Raw genomic sequence first — 22,355 nt, 5'->3', positions numbered from 1 at the left:
GCTGAATCTGGTATCATTCTATTTACTGCTGATGTCAGCCTTTGTAAGAAATCAGTGAAAGTTTTTTTGGGGGGCCCTGTATGACTTTAGTAAATGACTCAATTTTTTTTCCTACTTTTTCAATTCTGTCCCAAGCATTCAAAGGTGCTGCATGACATAGAACCAGAGTGTGGCCATCATATAGAGATTGCCTTTACATATTAGCATAATCTCTTTCTCCAAGAAGTTGATGTTGGGAGATTTCCATACCTCCAGCTCTACTCCATTGTTCAGTGTAAGAGCCTCTTCTTTCCACCAAGTCTTGTCATTTTGGACAGGCTCTAAGACTTCTGTAACCAAGTCTCTCCAGTCTTGAGGGATAAGTCTATTAGAAAATGACCACAAGTTTAACATTTGCTTCACAAAACGTGAATGCATACCATATGAGACTCTCACTTCCTTGAATCTCCTTAAATTTCGCATAGAAGTGCATTCAGCTCTAATAGAGCCTCTCTCATTTGGCAACTCCTGTAAGGTTACTGGATATATTAAGGTTGGTTGTTTGAAAACCTTAGGCTGTTCCTCTCTAACCTTATAATGCAATGCTGAGATTGGTTCTCCTTTAAATTCCTCTGTCTGAATCTGAATATCTGTAGGATCTGTCTTAGGTTTTTCTATGGCTTATATCTTGACATTTACACCAAACAACTTTTTAAGAGATAAGCCAAAAAAATTATCAAAACCACAAGGATTATCAAAAATGATAATTAACAGTGTGTTAGTCCCAGTTAAGTTGATTATCCCTTTATTTAATTGTTCTACTTATAAATAATGCATTACATAATCATACGGAGACCTAACTTTTTCTGTCATAATTGTGTGTTCCATTTTAACTAATCCCCCCTTTAAGAATTGCCAACCGTCTCTCCAAGTCTGCCAACAATGGCGATGAAGAGTGAGGCTGACCGCTGCTGCGTAGATCAGTAGAAGCCTGAGCAGGTGTCACAGCAGCTACCTAGCTTGGAAGCAGCCTGAAAAAGGGGGTCCAGGGAAAGGCCACCAGGAGAGAAAAAAGGAAAACCTAGTGGGAACGATGGTGACTCTGGTCTCGTAGCTCCAGCTGCGCCAGTGGCTGCAAAGCCACAGGCAAACAGCTTTTTTTGTGAATTTGTGCCCCAAATGTTGGGCACCAGATGTAGTACAAACTCTAATTGGCGTTAATAAAAACCCAGAGTCAGATATAGGATTAATGCTGAAGATTAGAGAAGCAGAGCGCCAGCCACCAAAAATTTCTTTTACCTCTACCAATGCTCAGACCAAAGGACTGATCCTGTCCTCAGACTGCATCTCCAGACTGCATCTGTCTCCACCAACCTCAGACTGCAATGAGCTCCTGTCTCCTCCCACCTTATATTCCACTCTCAGCCCAGCCATATCTCTCCTATCTCCACCTCCCTAGTGCTGGAATTAAAGACATGGGACTCCCAAGTACTGGGATTAAAGGTGTGAGCCACCATTGCCTGTCCCATAGTGGCTTAGCTCTGCATTCTGATCTTCAGGCAAGCTGTATTTGTTAAATCACAAACTATCACTACAATGATAAGAATTTTAATTTAATACACAATCATAGGGCTATTTACCTTAAAGGAATGTTTCCTAAATTTATTTTTATTTTCCAACTAACAGGAAATAAATCTTTTTTAATTTTTATTTTTGATTTTATTTTTTTGAGACAGGATTTCTATGTGTTGCTTTGGAGCCTGTCCTGGAACTCATTTTGTAGACCAGGGTGGCCTCAAACTCACATAGATCCACCTGCCTCTGCCTCCTAAGTGCTGGAATTAAAGGTGTGTGCCACCATTGTCCAGCTAAATGTTTTTAAATGTGTTATAACACATTTCATCTCCCACAAAATCAGTACATATTTTTCCCTAAATGAGTAAACCTTTTTGGCCCTTGTATGTGATCAGGAATGAAGAGCAACATTCATGTATTTAAAAGAGTTTTTGGTTTTTAATTTAGAAGATTGATGTATTTGACTCCAAAGGGAAGCTGAGGGCCCAGGGGGTGAAAGAATGAAGAGAAGCTGCTGCCCTTCCAGATGAGCCTGGCCTGACGTACACCTAATACGGCTGCAAAATATACTTTTAGTATATTCTTAAACTTTTAAGTATTTATTTTTATTTTACGTGTATGGGTGTTTTGCCCTTAGTCCCAGCCTGAAAATCAAATTTCTAATGCTGGGGCTGAAGAGTTGGCTAAGCAGTTAAGAGCACTGACTGTTCTTCCAGAAGATCTAGGTTCAGTTCCCAGCACCCACATGGCAGCTCACAACCCTCTGTAACTTTAGCTCCAGGACATTTGATGCTCTCCTCTGCCCTCCCTGGGCAGTGACATATATGCAGGCAAAATGCCCATATGAAGAAAATAAATTTAAAAATTGTTAAATTCTAATACTATTTAGTAAGAATATAACTATACATAAATTATAAATTAAATTACCAAATTTTTTTTTAAGATTTATTTATTTATTATGCAGTCAGTGTTCTGCCTGCATGTATCCCTGCAGGCCAGAAGAGGGCACCAAATCTCATTACAGATGGTTGTGAGCCATCATGTGGTTGCTGGGAATTGAACTCAGGACCTCTGGAAGAGCAGGCAAAGCTCTTAATCACTGGAGCCATCTCTCCAGCCCCTAAATTACCAAAATGTAATTAACTGAATTACCAAATTTTCTGATTATTTTAAATGAATAAACTTTGTACTTTTTACAGTATTCAGGATAAAGTGAACTCTGAAAAATGAGATATTTGTGATCTTATTAATGAACCTAAATAGGTCTGCATAGAAATACTATTACTTTATGTAGCATTTGTAAAAGTAACTGTGAGAGCAGCCGGGTAGAATACCTAGCTTTGCTTTGATTTTGTGTGCTCATGCACTAACGAAGGCCGGAGCTGGTGTGTCTAAACAATGTGCTGTTTTTCCTTCCAGGGTGGCAGAAAAGGGAAAAGGAACCCTGAGTCCCACCAGTGTAGGTGATTACGGCAGCCTTTGCGGTCATCACACAGCACTGTCAGAGTTTTGCAGAAATGTGTGTATTTAATGCTGTGCAGCTGCCCACCTGTGCAGTTTGTGTTGAAGGAACTAAGAGCACCTAGCTCACTCATAGTCTACAATTCGATGTTCTTTTGGCTTAAACTTAAAAGAAAATATAGAATACCAGCAGAACTTGATTATTGTTGTCTGTCAAAACCTATGACTTTAGTTTTTCATCAGTCAATAAAATTAATTTACTCTTCCACTAATCCGCCTGACCTTTAAAGTCTCCTGAGCAGTGTGGATTGTTATTGCTCAGTTGCCAACACCATTGTGTGCTAAACCTCACAGGACAGCAACGTGAGTAGAAAGGATGCGGCTGATGTCCTCAGGTGGTGGTGAGCAAAAATAATGATCACATATTCCCAAGAATAATCACAAATGTATCACATTTTCCTCATTGAAAATTGATAAAAATTGAAAAATTTCTTGTAAGAAAGCTTACAAGAGATGATGTATAGAGAGAACTTTTCCTGTATGTTTGTTGAGGAGCATGACAGAAGGAATAAAATCTGGACTAGAAAGATTTGCTGAAATAGCAGCCTGGCCCAGCAGAGTGAGAATTAGACACAGCAGCACTGAGGAGTCTTGGTGAGGGGAGACCAACAAATGACTTCATTGCTGTGAAACTGCTAGAACAATTAGCAGCAAATGGGGACTTTGTTTTCTTTAGTATATTCAGTAGTACACAATTATGATTCATTAAAAGACTGTCTTTGCCTTTGAAATAGATAGCTGAGTGGCAGAAACAGTGTTTAGTATTAGAAGAGAATACATGAACACTAATCTTGGCCTCTTGAGCCAGAATTACTGAAATATTCCATATGTGCATGTTTATGTGCGTGTGTGTGTGTGTGTGTGTGTGTGTGTGTTTTATATGTATAACCTTTTTGCCTGAATATATGTGTATTTACTATGTGTTTTCCTGGCCCCCACAAAGATCATAAGAGGGCATCAGATCCCCTGAAACTGGAGTTAGGGATGGCTGTAAGCCACCATGTGAGTTCTGGGAACAGAATCCGCCCTCTGCAAGAGCCACAAGTGCTGTTAACCACTGCGCCATCTCCCTAGTCTCAAAGACTCCCTTTCTTGACAGTCTTTTATTTCTTTAATTTACTGATGTGGTACATGCTCTCGCACGCGTGAAGAAGCCAGAGAACCTGGAGGGACTCTTCTCTCCTTCCACCTTTTGGGCTCTGGCTCTCAGACTCAGGGTGTCAAGCTTGTGGGAAAGTGCCCTGTGCACTCAACCATCTCGATAGCTCTGTTTGTTGACATGTTTTGAGAAACAAACAACAACCACCAACTTTAACAGAAATGTGATGAGTTGTCAGTATTGCTTATCTCTGACTTTTCCATTAGGTCACATGAGCCTTGCAAAGAGCTGTGATCTATCACTCCCTGTATTCCCAGTGCTGGTCTGTCATGAGGCAGAGAGTAGATGCTAAAGCAGGGTTTAGTTGATAAAGAGGATATTCAAGGGAAAAGGAGAATAAAAATAAGGATAAAAGAAAAAAATATAAGCCAAGCATGGTGAAAGAGTAGAAACCTTAAAAGTTATATGGTGGCGCACGCCTTTAATCCCAGCACTCGGGAGGCAGAGGCAGGCGGATCTCTGTGAGTTCGAGACCAGCCTGGTCTACAGAGCTAGTTCCAGGACAGGCTCTAAAGCCACAGAGAAACCCTGTCTCGAAAAACCAAAAAAAAAAAAAAAAAAGTTATTTTATGCTGGAGGTCTAGCTCACGTCTAAATGAGCAGGAAATACTACTGAGTTACTCTTGCTGCCCAGATGGCCTTTATTTTGACTAAAACATGAACGTTTACACAGGAGACATAATTAGAAAGACAGGAAGGAAGTGTGGATAGCTGGCATGTTGGAGGGAGGACACTTGTTGCTTCCCAGCTGCTCATCAGTTTAGCTCCAAAATAATCACATAGAAATTACATTATTTAAATCACTGCTGGGCCCATTAACTCTAGCTTCTTATTGGCTAACTCTTACATTTTAACTTAACCCATCTCCATTAATCTGTGCATCACCATGAGGTCGTGGCCTCCCAGCAAAGTTTCAGCACGTCTGCCTATGCCAGTGGCTCCATGGCTTTTCCCTGACTTTGCCTCCTTTCTCCCAGCATTCAGTTTAGTTTTCCCCCACCTTCCTAAGTTCTGCCCAAAACTTAGGTCCAAAGCAGTTTCTTTATTCATTAATGGTAATCACAGCATACAGAGGGAAATCTTCCATCACTGGTAATCCATATTGAGCTTCAAATTAAATCCACATATTTGATAAGTGAAGGGAAAACATAAATCTACATGGGTGCCCTTTAATAGGTATCCTTTAAGGAAATTGAGTTTAAGCCAGGTGTGGTGGTTCCCACCTTTAATCCCAAAAGCTGGAGGGCAAAGTCAGGTGGATCTCTGTGAGTTCAAGGCCAGCCTGGTCTACTTAGTGAGTTCTCAGCCAAGGGTACATGATAGAGGAGTCCTGTCTCAAGGGGAGGAGGGATGAATAGTGAGAAAGAAGGAACAATGTTTCAGAGACAAAAACAAGGTCTCAAGCCTGAGTGAGAATGAGCTGACCCTTTATTAAATACTTGTTAGCAGGTGGGAGGAAACAGGTGTGGGCAGTGAGGTGGCAGCAGGCAGGGGTACTTGCTTTCAAGCCTGCAGGTCTGAATTCAATCCCCAGAATGCACATAAAGAAAGAGAACGCACATATAAAAATCAGTAGCCTTCCTATACACCAGTAACAACCAAGCTAAGAAAATCGGGGAAGGGATCACCTCACAACTGAAAGAAACACCTAGAAATAAGCCTAACCATGAATATGACAGACTTGAAGAACCTCCCATGTTCAGGAATTCGAATACGAACATTGTGGAAAGACTGACTTGCCAATGGCACTGCAGATCCAGTGGGATCCCATGGAAATTGCAATATCATCCTCACAAAGCAAAGGAACCATCTTCAAATTCACGTGGATGCACAAAAGACTCTGACAGCCCAGGCAGGCCGGGTTCTGCAGGTATTAACTTACTTCTTTCCTTGTACTGTGTAGCTACAGTGGTGAAAGAGCATGATACTAGCAAAACAGACCTGTGGAGTAAAACAGGGCACCCAGACATCAACCCACACAGTCACAGCCACCTACCTCATTTTAAGAAAGATACTAAAATATACGTTAGAAAAAAGACAGTCATTTCAACAAACATTGCTCAGAAAACTGGATACTCACAGAGGGAACAAAACTAGAACCCTACCTCTTACTCTGTCTAAAAAATTAACTCCAAACGCTTCAATAACCTTAATGTAAGTCTTTAAGCTAAAATTGTTACAGGAAAAAAAAATAAAAGCTTCCAGAATCTTAGGCAAGGACTTTCTGAACAATATTTCAATTGTTCAGGAAATCAGACCAACTCTTAGGAAATAGGACCTCAAGCATTAAAATCTGCACAGAAAAGGAGACCATTATGTGAAGAGACAGTCCTAGTCCTGAATGAAAAGATATTTGCTTGTCTAACAGGATTGCTATCTAGATATTCACAGAAATAAAAAGTCTAAAGAAATAGAGCCACTCAAAAGAAATGGGCTAGTGAACAGTTCTTCAAAGAAATTCATATGGCCAGATACAGATATACAAATAGACATAATTAAAAATAAGAAAGTTAAAAAATACTTTAAATTAAGCTCCACTGAATTTTCACTTCACCCTAGCCATTATGGCATTCATTAAGAAAACAAAAACAGAATGACAAAAGGCTTTGTCCAATTCGGTGGTCCTTGTTTCTAGGCATCTCTATGGCAGCTCTTGGCGTTTCATCACATTCAATAACAGGTAAAAAGGCGAATCTTTGTGAAGATCTTGACTGGCAAGACCATCACCCTAGAGGCAGAACCCAGTGACCCCATCACGTGAAAGACAAGATCCGGGATAAAGAGGGCATATGCCCCTCCCACACACACACACAAAACAGCAGTGACTCGTTTTTGCAGGCAAGCAGCTGGAAGATGACCACACTCTTTCTGATTACAACATGCACAAAGAGTCCACCCTGCACCTGGTCCTCCATCTTCTAATTCTTCAGTCTGTACTTCCAGGGGCCATGATGACATTACTCTACACAATAGCCTTTGCCCCAATTTAAGTTGAGAAATTAACAAGTTTCAGTAATAGCTGAACCGTTAAAAATGTTAATATAAATTTTGTTGCATGGTTGAAAAAGAAAGAAGAGGGCAGAACTTGGGGGAAGAAGGGGGTGGTAAATGATGTTAATGTAATAATACTCATTCTCCAAAAGTCAAAACAGAAAAATAAGTGCTGGTGGCGATGTGGAAAGGGAACCCTTCCATGATGCTGGTGGGAATGTGAACAAGTGCAGCCACCGTGGCGATGATGGAGGAGGTTTTCCCCAGAATCCTGAAAACAGTTGTCTACTATATGACCCAGCTAACAGCACTCCTGGGGCCCAAGGCAGCGTCTCACGGAGCAGCTTGAGAATCAATGCTCATTGCAGCGGCAGTCATAGTGTCTAATGACGGAACCAACCTAGGTGTCCAACAGCAGGGGAAGGTGAGGTGCATGTGTGTATTCAGTCACAAAGAAGAATGAAGCTACGATTTCAGCAAAATGGATGTAACCCAAAATAATCATATAAACGAAGCCAGTCTCAGAATGGCAAATATTGTATGTTTCCCTTATCTGTTGTTCCTAGATTTTCAATAGATGTATAAAACCATGTGTGTATGGCATGTATGTAGAGTGAAAAATGTCTAGAGCAAAAGGGGGCTTCCAGGAAGACTGAAGAGAAATGAGAAGACAAAAACCAAGGTGTACATTATATAAATGTAGTGATATTTCATTTGTATTTTAATAAATAAAGCTTGCCTGAAGACCAGAGAATAAGATAGCCCCCACCTTGGGCACCAAATGTAATACGCTTAATAAAAACCCAGAGACAGATATTAGGGTTCAGCCTGAAGGTCAGTAAAGCAAAATAGCCAATCACTGGCTCTTCCCATCCCAGTCATGGAGCAGACAGCTCTCAGACACAGTCTCATTCTGAGATTCCAGGACTTCATTTCAGACTGAGGTAGAGGTAAGAGCCAGTGGCTGGCTGCTTTGCTTTCCTGACCTTCAGATTGAACTCTAATACCGGTCTCTGGGTTTTTATTAATCATGCTGTATATAATTGTATAAAAATGTTCTTGCCGGGTGGTGGTGGCGCACGCCTTTAATTCCAGCACTCGGGAGGCAGAGGCAGGCGGATCTCTGTGAGTTTGAGACCAGCCTGGTCTACAGGGGTTAGTTCCAGGATAGGCTCCAAAGCCAAAGAGAAACCCTGTCTCGAAAAACCAAAAAAAAAAATAAAAAATAAAAAATAAAAAAATGTTCTTATTGGGGCTGGAGAGATGGCCCAGAGGTTAAGAGCACTGGCTGCTCTTCCAGAGGTCCTGAGTTCAATTCCCAGCAACCACATTGTGGTTCACAACCATCTGTACTGAGATCTGGCGCCCTCCTCTGGCATGCGGGCATACATCAAGGCAGAATGTTGTATACGTAATAAATAAATTTTTAAAAATTGCTCTTATTTAATGCCATGCAAAATTCATATATATATGAATTTTATATATATATATATGAATATATATATGAATATATATATATGAATTTTTTAAAGGTACAAGAAAGAAGAAAGAAAAGAAAAAGGAAGGAAGGGCTTAACATGCCTTTAATCCCAGCACTTGGGAGGCAGAGGCAGACAGATCTCTGAGTTTGAGGCCAGCCTGGCCTACAAATCAAGCTGAATAACAGGACTGACTGTTACACAGAGAAACCCTGTCTCGAAAAACAAAGCCAGACTAACCAGTAAAAGGGTTATTGTCCTCTGTTCATGTGCACTGTGGTGTCTTCAGCACCCCCGTAACAGTTGTAAAGTGAAGCAGTGCACACTGCTGTAGGAGGGTAACCAGCAGCCGTCTGCTCTCTGATTAGATCTGAGACCAGGAGAGAGTCCATGCTTAGCACTGTAAACCATGGTGGAAGAAATTATAGACCCTAGGAGGGAGCTGAATACCATAGCTTGGCAAATTGGCACAGCATTAAGCTGTCTTCATAATATTCATGCTTATAATTATCTGTGCTACTCTTGACCTTAATTAGAAAAGTTCTTTCCAGTGCCTGGTGGTGAATGCAGAAACTCGTGACATAAGTGACAGACGCACTCCAGGCCTGGACAACATTTATATAAGCCTCTCTAAGGCTCAGTGAACATGGGAGAAGAGTGGGTAGAAAGAAAGTCACAGGAAAGCTAGAGAGAAACTACCAAGTGTTATCTTATGGACAAGACACAGATGGATCTGCACAAGAAGGGCCCCTACCCTTCACAGCTGAAGTATTGGTGGTAGCTTCAGAGTAAGGAAGAACCATGGCCTTTTGCATGCACATCAATGACCACACAAGGCTCCTGTTGTCACACAAATGGCCCTGGTTGAACTACATGGGTCACTAACAGTGAAAGTCAGTAATATAGGAAAGTGATAGGGCAAGGGGGGAGTAAGGGATTTAGGGGGTGGAAGCAAGATAGAGGATGGAAGGAGAAGATAATCAACATATTACATACACATGAAATTGGCAAATAATAATTTCTAAAGAGTTGCAATTCCCATTCCAAAAGCCCTGAGTTATTAAACAAAACATCCCCAGTCCTGGGTATGAGATACCGCTCCAGAAATTATTGACCAGAAAGGTCCCAAAGACCTCCTAAATTATGCAAGTTATGGCCATTGCACCTACTAGCCCACCAGAAGTGGGTGTGGGAGACCCCTTTTGTTGATGACAACCACACACCTTCATTGTAGAATACAGAGAAGCCATGCTGGAAACAAGAAGCTTCCTCACTGCTGGGAGGCCATTATGGTGCCAGTAATTGCTAAGACAGCAGTTTGGGGAGTAGAGGAAATCAGAAATAGTATTTACCCTCTTTGGACTTTGCAAACTACAATATCAGTTGCCAGGCAAAGGACGCTTACTGAAATAATAGAGGAACAACTATTACAGGGAACCATTTGGTTTCTGATTGACTCAAGCCCATTGCAGAGGAGGGAATGCATGCCTGCTACTGTGGATCTTGTCAAGCATCCATTGCTGGGGAGCTCGTAAACACTTTTCATTTTACTAAATAGATATGTTGTCAGACCTTTTGACTGGTACAGACCTCGGTTTTGATCAAAGACGCTTTTTGCAGCAAGTGGCAGCTAATGCAGACTCATGGCTGGTCAAGATACTGAGACCAAGTGACTGCTGCATGTTCAACCTTGAGTGAGGTACCCATATCACACTTCCCCACACCGGGGATCAGGGAACACTGAAGAAAACAAATCAGGATTGTAAGAGCCAAATGATGGAGATCAGTGCTACGAAAAAGATGTCTTAGCGATATGACGTGTCTGTGGCATGCAAGAACCCTAAAAAGTTGCCTGCATAGGGCCTGCACAATAGGACCTAAACATTCAATCCTAGAAGGAGAGAGGCTCATGGGGTCCCAACCAGGGGATATAATGGTAATCACAGATTGTCGGGGGAGAGGAATTCATTATTTTAAGTGATGTAGCCATTGGTGAGTTATCCATGTCCTCACACCCATGATGACACTGGTTAGATCTATGGGTCACAAAGCAAAAGCTAAGAGTGGAACGGGGCTTGAAACAGGAAATGCAGCCAAAAGGATAATAGCAGAGAGGAGAAAGGAGTGTGCTTGGATTGTAGTATATTCATGTACAAAGATATCACAGACAAAATTTATAAGTGACATTTGTCATTAATTTCTCTTTCTCCTCCCTGTCCTTTTGGCTCTTCTCCCTGAAGCAAAGCTGTTTGTTCCGTAGGACCCTCTCCTGACAGTTTCCCCGTGTCCCTGTGCTTCACTCTGAGGGTTCATCTTAGTTGAAGTCTTACGGAAATTTTGAGCTGCTGAGGTAGGTAGTTCAGTCTCAGTGCTGACACACAGAATTTAAAATTATCTACCAGTATACTTACGAGCAGGACTTAAGGTTTACCTATTATCTCTAACCAAGTTGATGGTTAGTTTTATGTCAGTTTGACCCAGCTAGAGTCGTTTTGGAAGAGGGGACTTCAATTAGGAAAATGCCCCCTCTAGGTTGGCCTTGATAAATTTTCTTGACTAATGACTGATGTGGGAGAACCCAGCTCACTGTGGGTGGTGCCAACCCTATGCTAGTGGTTCTGAGTGTTCTAAGAAATCAGGTTGATTAAGTCATGATGAACAAGCCAGTAAGCAGTGTTTCTCCATGGTCTCTGCTTCAGTTCCTGCCTCCAATTTTCTTCTCTGCTTGACTTTGTGCCCTGATTTCCTTTACGGATAGATTATAATATGGAGCTGGAAGATAAAATAAACCCTCTACAAGTTGCTTTTGGTCACAGTGCTCTATTATACCAACAGAAACCCTAGCTAAGACACCAATTGCCATCTTTATTAAACCTTCTGTATTTGTTCTCACTCTTGAGTTATTACTAGGGGCCTAACTGGACTTGCCATACTGAAGACTAGTAGATGTAAAATAATTTTGTGGCCATAAATTATGAAAGTGAATCATAGCTGCTGACCCAACCACATTTCAATACATGTTCATAAGGGTCAATTCTTCTGTTCTTTTACACTGTGTGAAGATATGTCACTGTGATTGGTTTAATAAAAAACTAAATGGCCAATAGCTATGTAGGATTTTTCAGGATGGAGAGAATGCTGGGGAGAAGAAGGCAGAGTTGCCAGCCAGATAGAAAGTGAGCAGGATGGCCACTACAGAGATGAGGTAATAAAGCCACAAGGCAGAAAGTAAATTAAGAGAAATGGGTTAATTAAAGTTATAAGAGCTAGTTGGAAACAAGCCTAAGCTAAGGCTGGGCTTTCAAAATGAATAATAAAGCTCTGTGTGGTTATTTGGGAGCTGGCAGGTGGGACATATGGCATGGGGAGGGCAGCAGATGGACACATATTTCCACATAAGATCAGAGAAAGCTCAAAAGGGTTCCAAACATACAAAACCAGAGCCAAATGCAGCTTCTTAGTCCCACAGTCTCTCATGTACATAGATGTGCCTCCCAACCATGGCCTGCAGGCTTAAATCACCAGTTCACCATGAGCTAAGCTACATGACAGTTTAGGGTTTTGCTCATGTAGACAAAAAAGGTAACAGCCACACAGTAAAGCAGGTTCAGACTAAAAAATAAATAAAACTCTAAATAGGTTACAGTATGTTTAACAATGTATGTAGGTTTAAAAAAAGGATATAAACAGTCATAAAAATAGCTTAAAAATAATATACTCTTTAAAGAGAGAAGTAAAGTAATAAAAAAAAAGAGAGAAAAGGCCGGGCGATGGTGGCGCACGCCTTTAATCCCAGCACTCGGGAGGCAGAGGCAGGCGGATCTCTGTGAGTTTGAGACCAGCCTGGTCTACAAGAGCTAGTTCCAGGACAGGCTCCAAAACCACAGAGAAACCCTGTCTCAAAAAACCAAAAAAAAATAAAATAAAATAAAAAAAAAGAGAAAAATCCATGTGTGGATGGGAAATATAACATAGGAAGTTTGGACCTTATATGGTGCTTTGTTAATTTTGAATTCTTTGAATGCTAATGAATAGACAACAGCTGCTGAGAGATGAGGAATTAGGAAAGGGACTGCTGAATTAAAGGAATTAGGAAAGGGACTGCTGAATTAAAGGAATTAGGAAAGGGACTGCTGAATTAAACCAACCTCTATATTTTTTAAATGTCCTAACTTCAAATGGAAGTAAAAAATAAGTTACATTGGGAAGAGGTTATGGTTTTGTTTCCACATAAAACAAAAGGCTATGGATTCATTCAAGGTTAATCGAGATCAGATTTGATTGGGAAGGCCCCCTGAAAATCCTGGTTATAGACATAAAAAAATAAACCTAGAAAATCTACACGACAGGTGATATATATTTTACCCACTCAAACATAAAACCAAACCCCATCTGTGATTGGCTTATGTACAATGCACAATCCATTCTTGTGTTAATGCAGAGATGTATGTTACCTTTGAACGTTTGTGTGTTTCAGAGCAATGGGAACAGATACCAATGAAAACGGGTAGTTTAGGTGATCCAGCATCTCAGAGTGCCTCTGTTGCAGTTTTCTCAGAGTTCTACATCCAGAATTTCAACTGAGATGCTGAGATGGCCAACTTTCTAGACTATTATAGCTAGTATTTGACCATTACCCTAATTTTATCAGGGTCTCCCGAAGACTCCAGTACTCTCAGACAACAGGAAGCAGTCTAAAGAACACAAGCCCAGGGCTGGAGAGGTGGCTCAGAGGTTAAGAGCACTGATTGTTCTTCCAGAAGTCCTGAGTTCAATTCCCAGCAACCACATGGTGGCTCACAACCATCTGTAATGAAATCTGTTGCCCTCTTCTGGCCTACAGGCACACATGCAGACCGAACACTGTAAACAAAATAAATCTTAAAAAAAAAAAAGAACACAAGTCTACATTCCCAATAGATGGGATAAGTAGATTTTGGTCATTCTGTGGTCTATGGATGTTCATCATTGTTTAGGGAGCTTAATTACAAATTATTATTGGTCCTGGTTAGAAAAAAAACTGAGCAAAGGAGATTAAATTCAGGAATCTCTTTATGAAGAGAAAGAAATGAGGATATAGTATAAAAATGATGAGATAAAAAAGGTAGATTGTTCCAAAAAAAAAAAAGGGTAGATTGTTCAGTATACTTTTGAACAACCACTAGTATCAAATTTTTACATTGCTATGGATTTTTATATATTGATGCAAAGGTTATTTTTGGAACATACTGTACATACATTTCTACTCATATTTAAGGTATTGTACCAATGCAGCTCAATTAGTAATGTAATGCAAATTTCTAGTCCTTGAAAGTCATTATTAAAAGTCATTATTTAGGATAATAAAAAAAATGCAGGTTAGTCACCTATAAGAAACTTATCATGTTAGGTATGTTTTCAAGGTCAAACAGTTATATTTTAGATAGACAGACTTCAAATGCTTCAGAGACCTACAGAATATGGCATTTAAGATGTTTAAATAACATAAGGCTATTTATGACAATGAGACACATCTACTGACAGCACCAATCTACTTTTAAAAAAGATGGACACTGAAGAAAGTCCGCATGAAGTTTGTTTTTTTATGGCAAAAGCTAGCCATTTGGGCAAGAAACTGCCCTCACCTTCACTGCTGACAGTATGCTGTCCTAACTGGATATGCAGGACACAAAAGAAAGTGGCTGCTGAACTTTGTCAAGACAAGGTAGGACAGTCCTTCAAAAATCCCTGCTTCACAGCAAAGTCTGTCAGATATTCTAGGCCTGTAGGCTAAGATGGATGCCCCAACATTACAGAGGAACCTTGCCTGGCTGTCCAGGAAGCCAGATGTCTTTGTTACTTCTATAGTTTCAGAAGTTGGTGTCTCTGCACTTCGTGTTTACTCAAGTAATATTTCATCCCTCTTGGGTCTCTGATGGAGATTGAGGACTAGATAGTTATAGTTTTATAGTCTTCCTTGTATCCAAATTCAGAAAAGAAACTTACATAAGAGATGTAACATTTATAAGGTTGAAAAACATGAAAGCTTACTCATTTAAAAAGATATTTTTTTTTTTGCCACGCAAGACTTCAGTTTATTAATTTTTGGTAACAATAATTTAAAAGGTACAAAGGGTCTCACGGAGGGAAAAAGATATTTTAAGGTCTAAAATGACATTTTTAGGATGCTCACGCAAATTATGACAAGATGGTTTTAATATAAAACTTTGGGCTAAGACAGAATACATAATGAGGTATTTTCTTAAATTTGCCAAATGCAAATTGACTGGACATTGTAAATGTAATTATTACTAAGCTAGCAGCTGAGCTTTCAGAATGAATAAGTCTCTGTGTGGTTATTTGGGAGCTAGCGGGCAGAACAGAGGAAGACTAGCTACATTTTCTGAAGCATTTGAGTGGTCACAATTGCTTCCTGCGTACATCGATGTACAGACTGGTCACAGAGCCGTCCATGTATCTGCTGCAGTGACTGTGGCCCCAGATGAAAGCTCACACATCTACCTCAGTGAATGGTATTTCTAGTCCATTCCAATCAGTTGATTTTAATCACATGGTTACATGGTTGTGGCTCTTAATGCTAATGTGTCTTTTTCTAACTTGGTGAGATTTGACAGTTGGAGACTCTTTCATTGCAAAGGTCACTCACTCCCCAGTGTACCAATGGCCAAGGTGCTGAGTGATCATCTGTACTCTCCATCAATCATTGGCATGTGGTATAGTTGAGTATTGGAATATATATCAAAATCATCTCAGATCAAAATCACTTCACATTCTATTGTCATCATTTTTAGTCCACACACTTTACTAGATATTCTTGTCACTAAATATGGCTGTCCCCAGAAAAGAACAGCCTCCTCTTGGCCATTTCTTAGAGGGTAATAATAAGGACAAAAGAGGTGGCATAGGAAACTGAAGATTTACTTTGAAAATCAATAATTGTTAGGTGTGAGCTGGGTATGATAGTGCACACTTTTAATTCTACTCCAGAGGCAGAGGCAGACATATCTCTGAGTTGGAGACCAGCGTGGTCTACAGAACAAGTTCCAGAATAGCCAAGTTTAGGCAGTGAAGGAAACCATGGAAAACAGATGTTGAAGATGCAGTTGAACAAGGGGTCATGTTCTAGCCCTAGTAAGCAGCAGAACTTGGCAGCTTTGGCTACGTGGTTCTGGGATTAAGGCTAGAAGAGCCTATGGGATTCACCTCTAGACTAAAGGAAAGCCGCTGAGTTTCTGTGCTCATGCTGTCTCTTTACAGCAATACAAACCCTAGCTAAGACAGGGAAGCTTTCTGAGGGTTCTCCTGAACTGGCTGGTCTGCTGTCTGCATCAGACAGTTGTAGCCACAGTCAACAGTAATCAGTCTTCTCCACCTGTGAGAACAAACTACAGCAAGTTTCGTGAGGATGACTGTCACTCAGAGAGAGGGCTAGGCCTCGCGTCCTGCCCACTAAGTATAATTAATTATAGAGTAAGACAGCAGGGACTCTATGCAAAACACCTGTCCACACTCTGGAGTCTCTTTCCCACTGCATCCCTGTTTTCCCTTTGCCAGCCATTCTGTAGGATAGATGGATGCTACTGAGGGGCACAGCTATTATATTTTGAATTGATTGCCCTTAGACAGTTTCTCCATAAACAAGAGTTAGACTTAATATTCAACTAAGGTGTAGCTATCAACCATCTTGAGGTCCTGCCTACCTGTACTTCCCAACTGATGCAGGTCACAATTTTGGCCTCTAGTAATTACTAACATTTTCTTTCCAGAGGTACCACATACATCACCAGTACTATATTATGCAAAAATCAGCAGTAAATCCCACTCTGGAAAACACCGTGACTTAGGGCTCGTCATAAGAGTCTCAGAGTTCAACAGATCTCTGATAACAGAGAAAACCACCTAAAGCTGAGACTGATTGGGGCCACTTCCGGGAGTTCTCAGAGGGATGACTGTTCATGTGACTGTTGTATGTGTTATTCCAACACTAGGAGCATCCAACTGGGAAAAAAAATGGGACAAAATTTGCCTTATTTTATGCAGAGTAAAACAAATTGAGGTGGTTTGGCCTAGAATCTGGAGTTCAGATTGATCAGTGGCCAGAGGACTGTCACACTCACAGGAAAGTTTACCAGCAGTCAAGACTGCGGATATTTGAAATACAGTTCTCCAAGGGATCCTTCTGCTTGCATGTTGTTGTGTGACAAAACTTTTCCTGGGGGACACAACACATACCTCTGCTCAACCCAATGGGATCCCAGGACAGACCAAAGTAGGGATACCAGCAAAGTCCAGTTTGGTAAGTTAATGAGTTTTATTGGGATTCTTACAGGAATGTGTGAGGGGTTACTTACAGGAATGTGTGTGAGGGTTACTTGTAGCAGCAGCAATGACTCAAAGCCGCATCAGCAAAGCCCACCCCAGCGTGGGTGAAGCTCACTGCACAGAATACAGGCTCGTCTTCGGGTTGGAGTGTTCTTTCTTGGTGCCTCAGTTGTTGTAACCGTCTTCCAGGCAGCTTGGCTTGTCCTAGAATCTTCATTCCTATTGCTTACTCTGGCAGGGAGAGGACAAAGAGAATCTGGTCTGAAGCTATTTTGAGTTGTTTATCTTCCTAATTAAGTTTCCCTGCAGGATAGAATGTTTCAGTCTCAGAGGAAACTGTTCCGCTACACCTGTCAGTCTAGAGACAGAATTCTTGGCTACATTGTTGCATGCAAAGGGGGCCAGATGCCCTCATAAAGAGAAAAGGCAAACACAGAGCAGAAAGTGACCACTGAAGCAGAGATTAAATGATGTAGCAGCAAGTCACAGGACATGGGTATCCTCTAGAAACTGGAAAAGCAAGGAAGGGATGTATTCTTCCGACAGCTGCAGAGCTAAAAGCCTTTCCCTACAGACCTGATTTCAGTCCTAAAGATCTGTTTTTCCTAAGATACCTTATTATCCTAGATTTACTTCATGAAACAGTTTGAAAATTCGTTACTGCAGAACACCTACCATTTCCATACAGCTTATTTGCTGTGCTATCCATAACACATAGCAGCAAAATCTTTACATTAGAGGAGCTCAGGAAACACATTTAAATCCAACCGTGTGGGCTAAATCTGTCATCTGCAAAGACATTATTAGGCTTGCAATTTTGAAAACCACTAAGACTGTAGCCGGAGCCTACCTGCCAGAGCAGTTACACTGTGTTCCATTTCCCAGGAGAACCAGTCCGGCCACTTCTGTGAGATGGGCAACACTGGGAGGTGTGTTCCCATAATCAGTAGCACTGTGCTTAACAGACGATGCCACAGGAAGGTGCACTGGGATATCCTTAGGCCTGTTCCCAAATCCCAAGTAAATCCCAGCTAGATTAAAAAAAAAAATCATGAAATACAACTGAAATTAAACGTAAGTTTGTAAGGGTCTTGGCAACACTACAGACTGGGGAGACCACAGCAAGATTCATTCTGAGTATCACACAGATGTGGAACCAAACAGACTTTCATAAAGTGGCATAACCCCCCCCCCCCGCTCCCTTAGGTAGGCCTCAAACTGCAGCTGAAGATGACCTGGAACTTTAGATCCTCTATTAAAGTTCTTGGGATTTATTTCATGCAGACTGCACTATAAGGAAATGTCCTAGTTAGTGTTTCTATTGCTGTGATGAAACACTATGACCAAAAGAAGGTTGGGGCAGAAAGGGTTTATCTGGCTTACATATCACTGTTCATCATCAAAGGAAGTCAGGACACGAACTCAGAGGCAGAAGCTAATGCAAAGGCCATGAAGGGGTGCAGCTTACTGGTTTGTTCCTCATGGCTTGTTCAGCCTGCTTTCTTTTTGTTTTGTTTTGTTTTTTTTTTGTTTGTTTGTTTTTTGAGACAGGGTTTCTATGTAGCTTTAGAGGCTGTCCTGGAACTAGCTCTTGTAGACCAGGCTGGCCTCGAACTCACAAAGATCTGCCTGCCTCTACCTTCAGAGTACTAGGATTAAAGGCGAGCTCTACCACTGACTGCCTGCTTTCTTATAGAACCTAGAACCACCCTATCAGGGGTAGCTCCACCCACAATGGGCTGGGCCTTCCCACATCAATCACTAATTAAGAACAAGTAAATAAAAGCCCAGGCCTACAGCTTAATCTCATGGAGGCATTTTCTCAACTGAGGCTCTTTCCTCTCTGATGACTCTAGTTTGGGTCAAGTTGAGGTAAAATTGGCACAGCGAGTAACGCAGAGAATGTGCGTTACTTTTACCTCCTTATTTGACAAATGTATGACATTGCATTTAAACTATATTAATTCTTACACACAGGCTTAAACTTCCTAAATGGTGCTCTAAATTCTTGTTGGTTAACTCATGCTGTCAAGGAATTCTCCCCTCAACACTAGGTTTTTCAGTGTAGCCCTAGCTCTCCTGGAACTCCCCCTGTAGACCAAACTGCCCTTGAAATCAGAGATCTGCCTGCCTCTGCCTCCCGCATGCTGGGACTAAAGCCTTGAGCCACTATATATAGCTGGAGCTGCTTAAACTAGCTTGTGAGCTGAATGATCTAATTCCAGGTGTTTTATGACCAAGTGACCTCAAGCTGGCAATTTAAATTGGCCGTTTGCAAGGAAACTGGGAAATGCTACCCATCTATCCTGGATTCAGTATTTTGGAATTAATTGTACTCAAGTAAATGTAGAACAATTGGACTATATTCTTTTTTAAAATTTTTTTCTTAATTTTTTATTTAACTTTATATGCATTGAAATCAGATCCCCTGGACCTGGAGTTACAGACAGTTGTGAGATGCCATGTGGGGGCTGGGAATTGAACCCGGGTCCTCTAGAAGAGCAGTCAGAGCACTTAGCCACTGGGCCAACTCGCCAACCCTGGAATATATTCTTATAATTACCTCCAGATCAACCACTTAATAAAAGCTGCCCCCCAAAAGAGTCAAATAGACATCTAGATCAGCAATGTTTCTCCCGCTGAACATTTTAGACAGAGGCTGTATGGCCCATTGGACCCCTGTCCTTGGAGGAAGTTTACAGATCCCTGTCCATATTGACAGCAGTCCTTTGTAACTTATGACTCTGTCACTTTAACATCATGGTGGTGGGCAATTGATGACACCCTATCTTGACTGTGGTAGTCGTTTTGATTGTCGACCTGATTATATACACCAAAGCCATCAATGAGGCTCATGTTTGGCTGTACTTATCTTTTGATTAAAGCAATGAAGAATACACTAAATACTTAATAAATTATGCCATATTGCTAAAATTCCTTCCCAGGGGACAACATAAGCAATGGCTACCCCTTCCAAGGTCTCAACAACAATGAATTGATTCCACCAAAATTCATTTGGGAGAAACCGTGAGTTTACTAAACTTCCTAACAGAACAGAGGTGAGGGGCTCCTTATGTGGACACAGGTGCTCCTGGAAAGCCTTTATGCAGCAGCGATGAGTGCCTTCACTTAGTCACAGAGATGGAGTCCCCTCCTTTAAGTTTCTTCAGGGCCTATTTATCTTCCTTGGGGCCATGTGCAATTAGGGCAGCATTGCAAAAAAGTTGGTGGTTGGGAAAGGCTAGATACCACTCCGTGATGGGGTGTGAGAGTCAAGGCCAGATAGGGTCGACCTTTTCCAAAAGAATGCAGCTGAACTCCCCAAGGTGGCAGTTGCTTGCTTGGCTGGGAGGACAGTCATTCACAACATGCTATATTAGAAATTTTTAGGAATCAATATCGGCTGGGTGGTGGTGACACCCTCCTTTGATCCCAGCACTCGGGAGGCAGAGGCAGGTGGATTTCTGTGAGTTCAAGGCCAGTCTGGTCTACAGAGTGAGTTCAAGAATAGTCAGGGCAACACAGAGAAACCACCTCGAAACACACACAATTACAGGGCTATTCGATATGTACACCATTAGAGGTTATCTACAGTGGATTTGTTAGAGCACAGGAATTCAGGTTCCTAACGGGCAAGGGAGTGAATGAAGATTTCCAGGGGATGTGAGAATAAAGAAAGGGGAAGTGAGGACATTGTAGGCATGAGAGGCAACCTAGGGAGAATACAGCATGAAGGAAAACCAGACGGGAACAGGGAACTAGTGAGGTTGGGAAGAGATCTGGCTTAAAAATAGAGGAGAAAATTCCAAAATGCTTGCTTGCCCAACGGTGAAACTTTCTACCCCGAGAAGTAATAATCTTCTCACACCTAGACATAAGGCTTGTAACTTCCTGTTACCGAACAATGCTGGCAGACGTTTAAGTGATATCAAGTGATACCTGTATTGCAATTTATACCTTCAAAACTTTGACCCAGATTTCAAAGGGCTCTGCTAAGAAGTGTTTATGCAACAGTAGTTAATCATAGAACAGGGTTCGATGGCCCAAGAGCAAAACTATGGAATGTCTCTGCATATTTGGGTCACAGTATGCTGTCAGAGTTCCCATTTGTTCAATGTTGATTCATAGAAATACCGTGGGACTCACACTTATTTGTACCTACACTACACTGGAAATACTTTTTCAACCTGAAGGCACCTCGTGCCTGAAAGGTACTGTAACGTAACTGTACGGACTACTAAAGGCACATATCAGCTAGGCTAAATCCTGCCCACAGGGTGGACAGTCTTGGGCATCCTGTTTCTGCCCCACACAGCTCGGAAGACAGACAAGGGCGGCTCGATTTTCCGACCAAACCGGTTTGACTGCAGGACGGGAAGCCCTGACCTCACTGAAACAATGAGTGCCGTCGGTGGCGCTGGAAGTCCCCAGTTACCCTGAAGCCCCTTCCCCTGCAGGGACTTAAGACAAGCCCAGCCCCTCCCACCCGGGCAAACGCCACGCTACTTTGCAGGTCTTTGCAGGCCTTTGTCCCCGGGGCCCCGGTCTGGAGGATCCCGGGACAGTGAGCGCCAGGGCCAGGCCGTTTCTAGCAAGTTCGCTGGCCGTGACGTCATCTCCGTGCACCTCACGGTCCCTTCCAGAAACCCGGGTTAATCTCTTCTAACGAAAAGCCGGAGAAGCGAGCTGAGGTGCGCTCTCCCGCCGCGCCCCAGCGCTCCTTCCGCACCGGAGGAGGCCGTGCTTCGCCCACCAGCCGAGAAAGCCACGCCGAGCTCGGCGACGATGACTCGGCTCCTTCGCCAAGGCGCTTCCCGGCGTGCCTCGCGCCCCGGCCGCCAGGAGTCGGCGCGGTGGCCAGCGCGTTACCCAGCGTGCCCCGCGCGGCCCCGGCGACGGGCGTGGGGGAGGTGCGGGAGGAGGAAGCGGCGGTGGCGGCGGCGGCGGCGACGCGGAGAGTGTCCGCGTCCACACGGCAGCCGATCGCCCGACTCGGGGCCTGCACTCGCAGCGCGCGTCTCCACGCCCTCGGCGACCCCCGCAACCTGTCGCGCCCCGCCGACGCGCCCGCAGCCCCTCAGTGTCCCGGTCGCCTGAGTCACCGCCATGGCCGAGAGCGCGGAGAGCGGCGGCCCCCCGGGCGCGCAAGACAGCGCGGCCGACGGCGGCCCCGCAGAGCCCAAGATCATGAAGGTCACGGTGAAGACGCCGAAAGAGAAGGAGGAGTTCGCTGTGCCCGAGAACAGCTCGGTCCAGCAGGTGAGGAGGCCCCGGGCCCGGCGGCCGCCGTGTCGCCGGCGGGGTGGGAAGGGCGGCCGGGCCGGGTCGGG

General features: G+C 42.7%; 2 protein-coding genes across 4 annotated transcripts in view; both read left to right on the top strand.

The window, feature by feature from the left end:
• The window catches only part of Gkap1 (G kinase anchoring protein 1), a 49,043-nt gene extending 42,019 nt beyond the window's left edge, over positions 1-7,024 (top strand). The window contains exon 11 of one of the 2 annotated variants that reach the window (XM_026783115.1): positions 6,870-7,024. In XM_026783115.1, the coding sequence (XP_026638916.1) occupies positions 6,870-6,911 (42 nt within the window). In that variant the 3' untranslated portion in view covers positions 6,912-7,024. Of the gene's footprint in view, positions 1-2,973; positions 3,736-6,869 lie in introns of those variants that run through there. The other variant, XM_013349163.2, reaches the window with a different exon arrangement.
• Positions 7,025-22,131: 15,107 nt separating this feature from the next.
• Ubqln1 (ubiquilin 1) overlaps positions 22,132-22,355 on the top strand; it is a 38,031-nt gene continuing 37,807 nt past the window's right edge. For both annotated transcript variants that reach the window (XM_005355285.3, XM_005355286.3), the window contains exon 1: positions 22,132-22,284. In XM_005355285.3, coding sequence (XP_005355342.1) covers positions 22,132-22,284 — 153 coding nt within the window. The remainder of the gene's footprint in view (positions 22,285-22,355) is intronic.

This window comes from Microtus ochrogaster, chromosome 16, assembly GCF_000317375.1.
Source record: "Microtus ochrogaster isolate Prairie Vole_2 chromosome 16, MicOch1.0, whole genome shotgun sequence".
NCBI lineage: Eukaryota > Metazoa > Chordata > Mammalia > Rodentia > Cricetidae > Microtus > Microtus ochrogaster.
The sequence above is the reverse complement of the archived record's forward strand: the minus strand, read 5'-3'. Positions and strand labels throughout refer to the sequence as shown.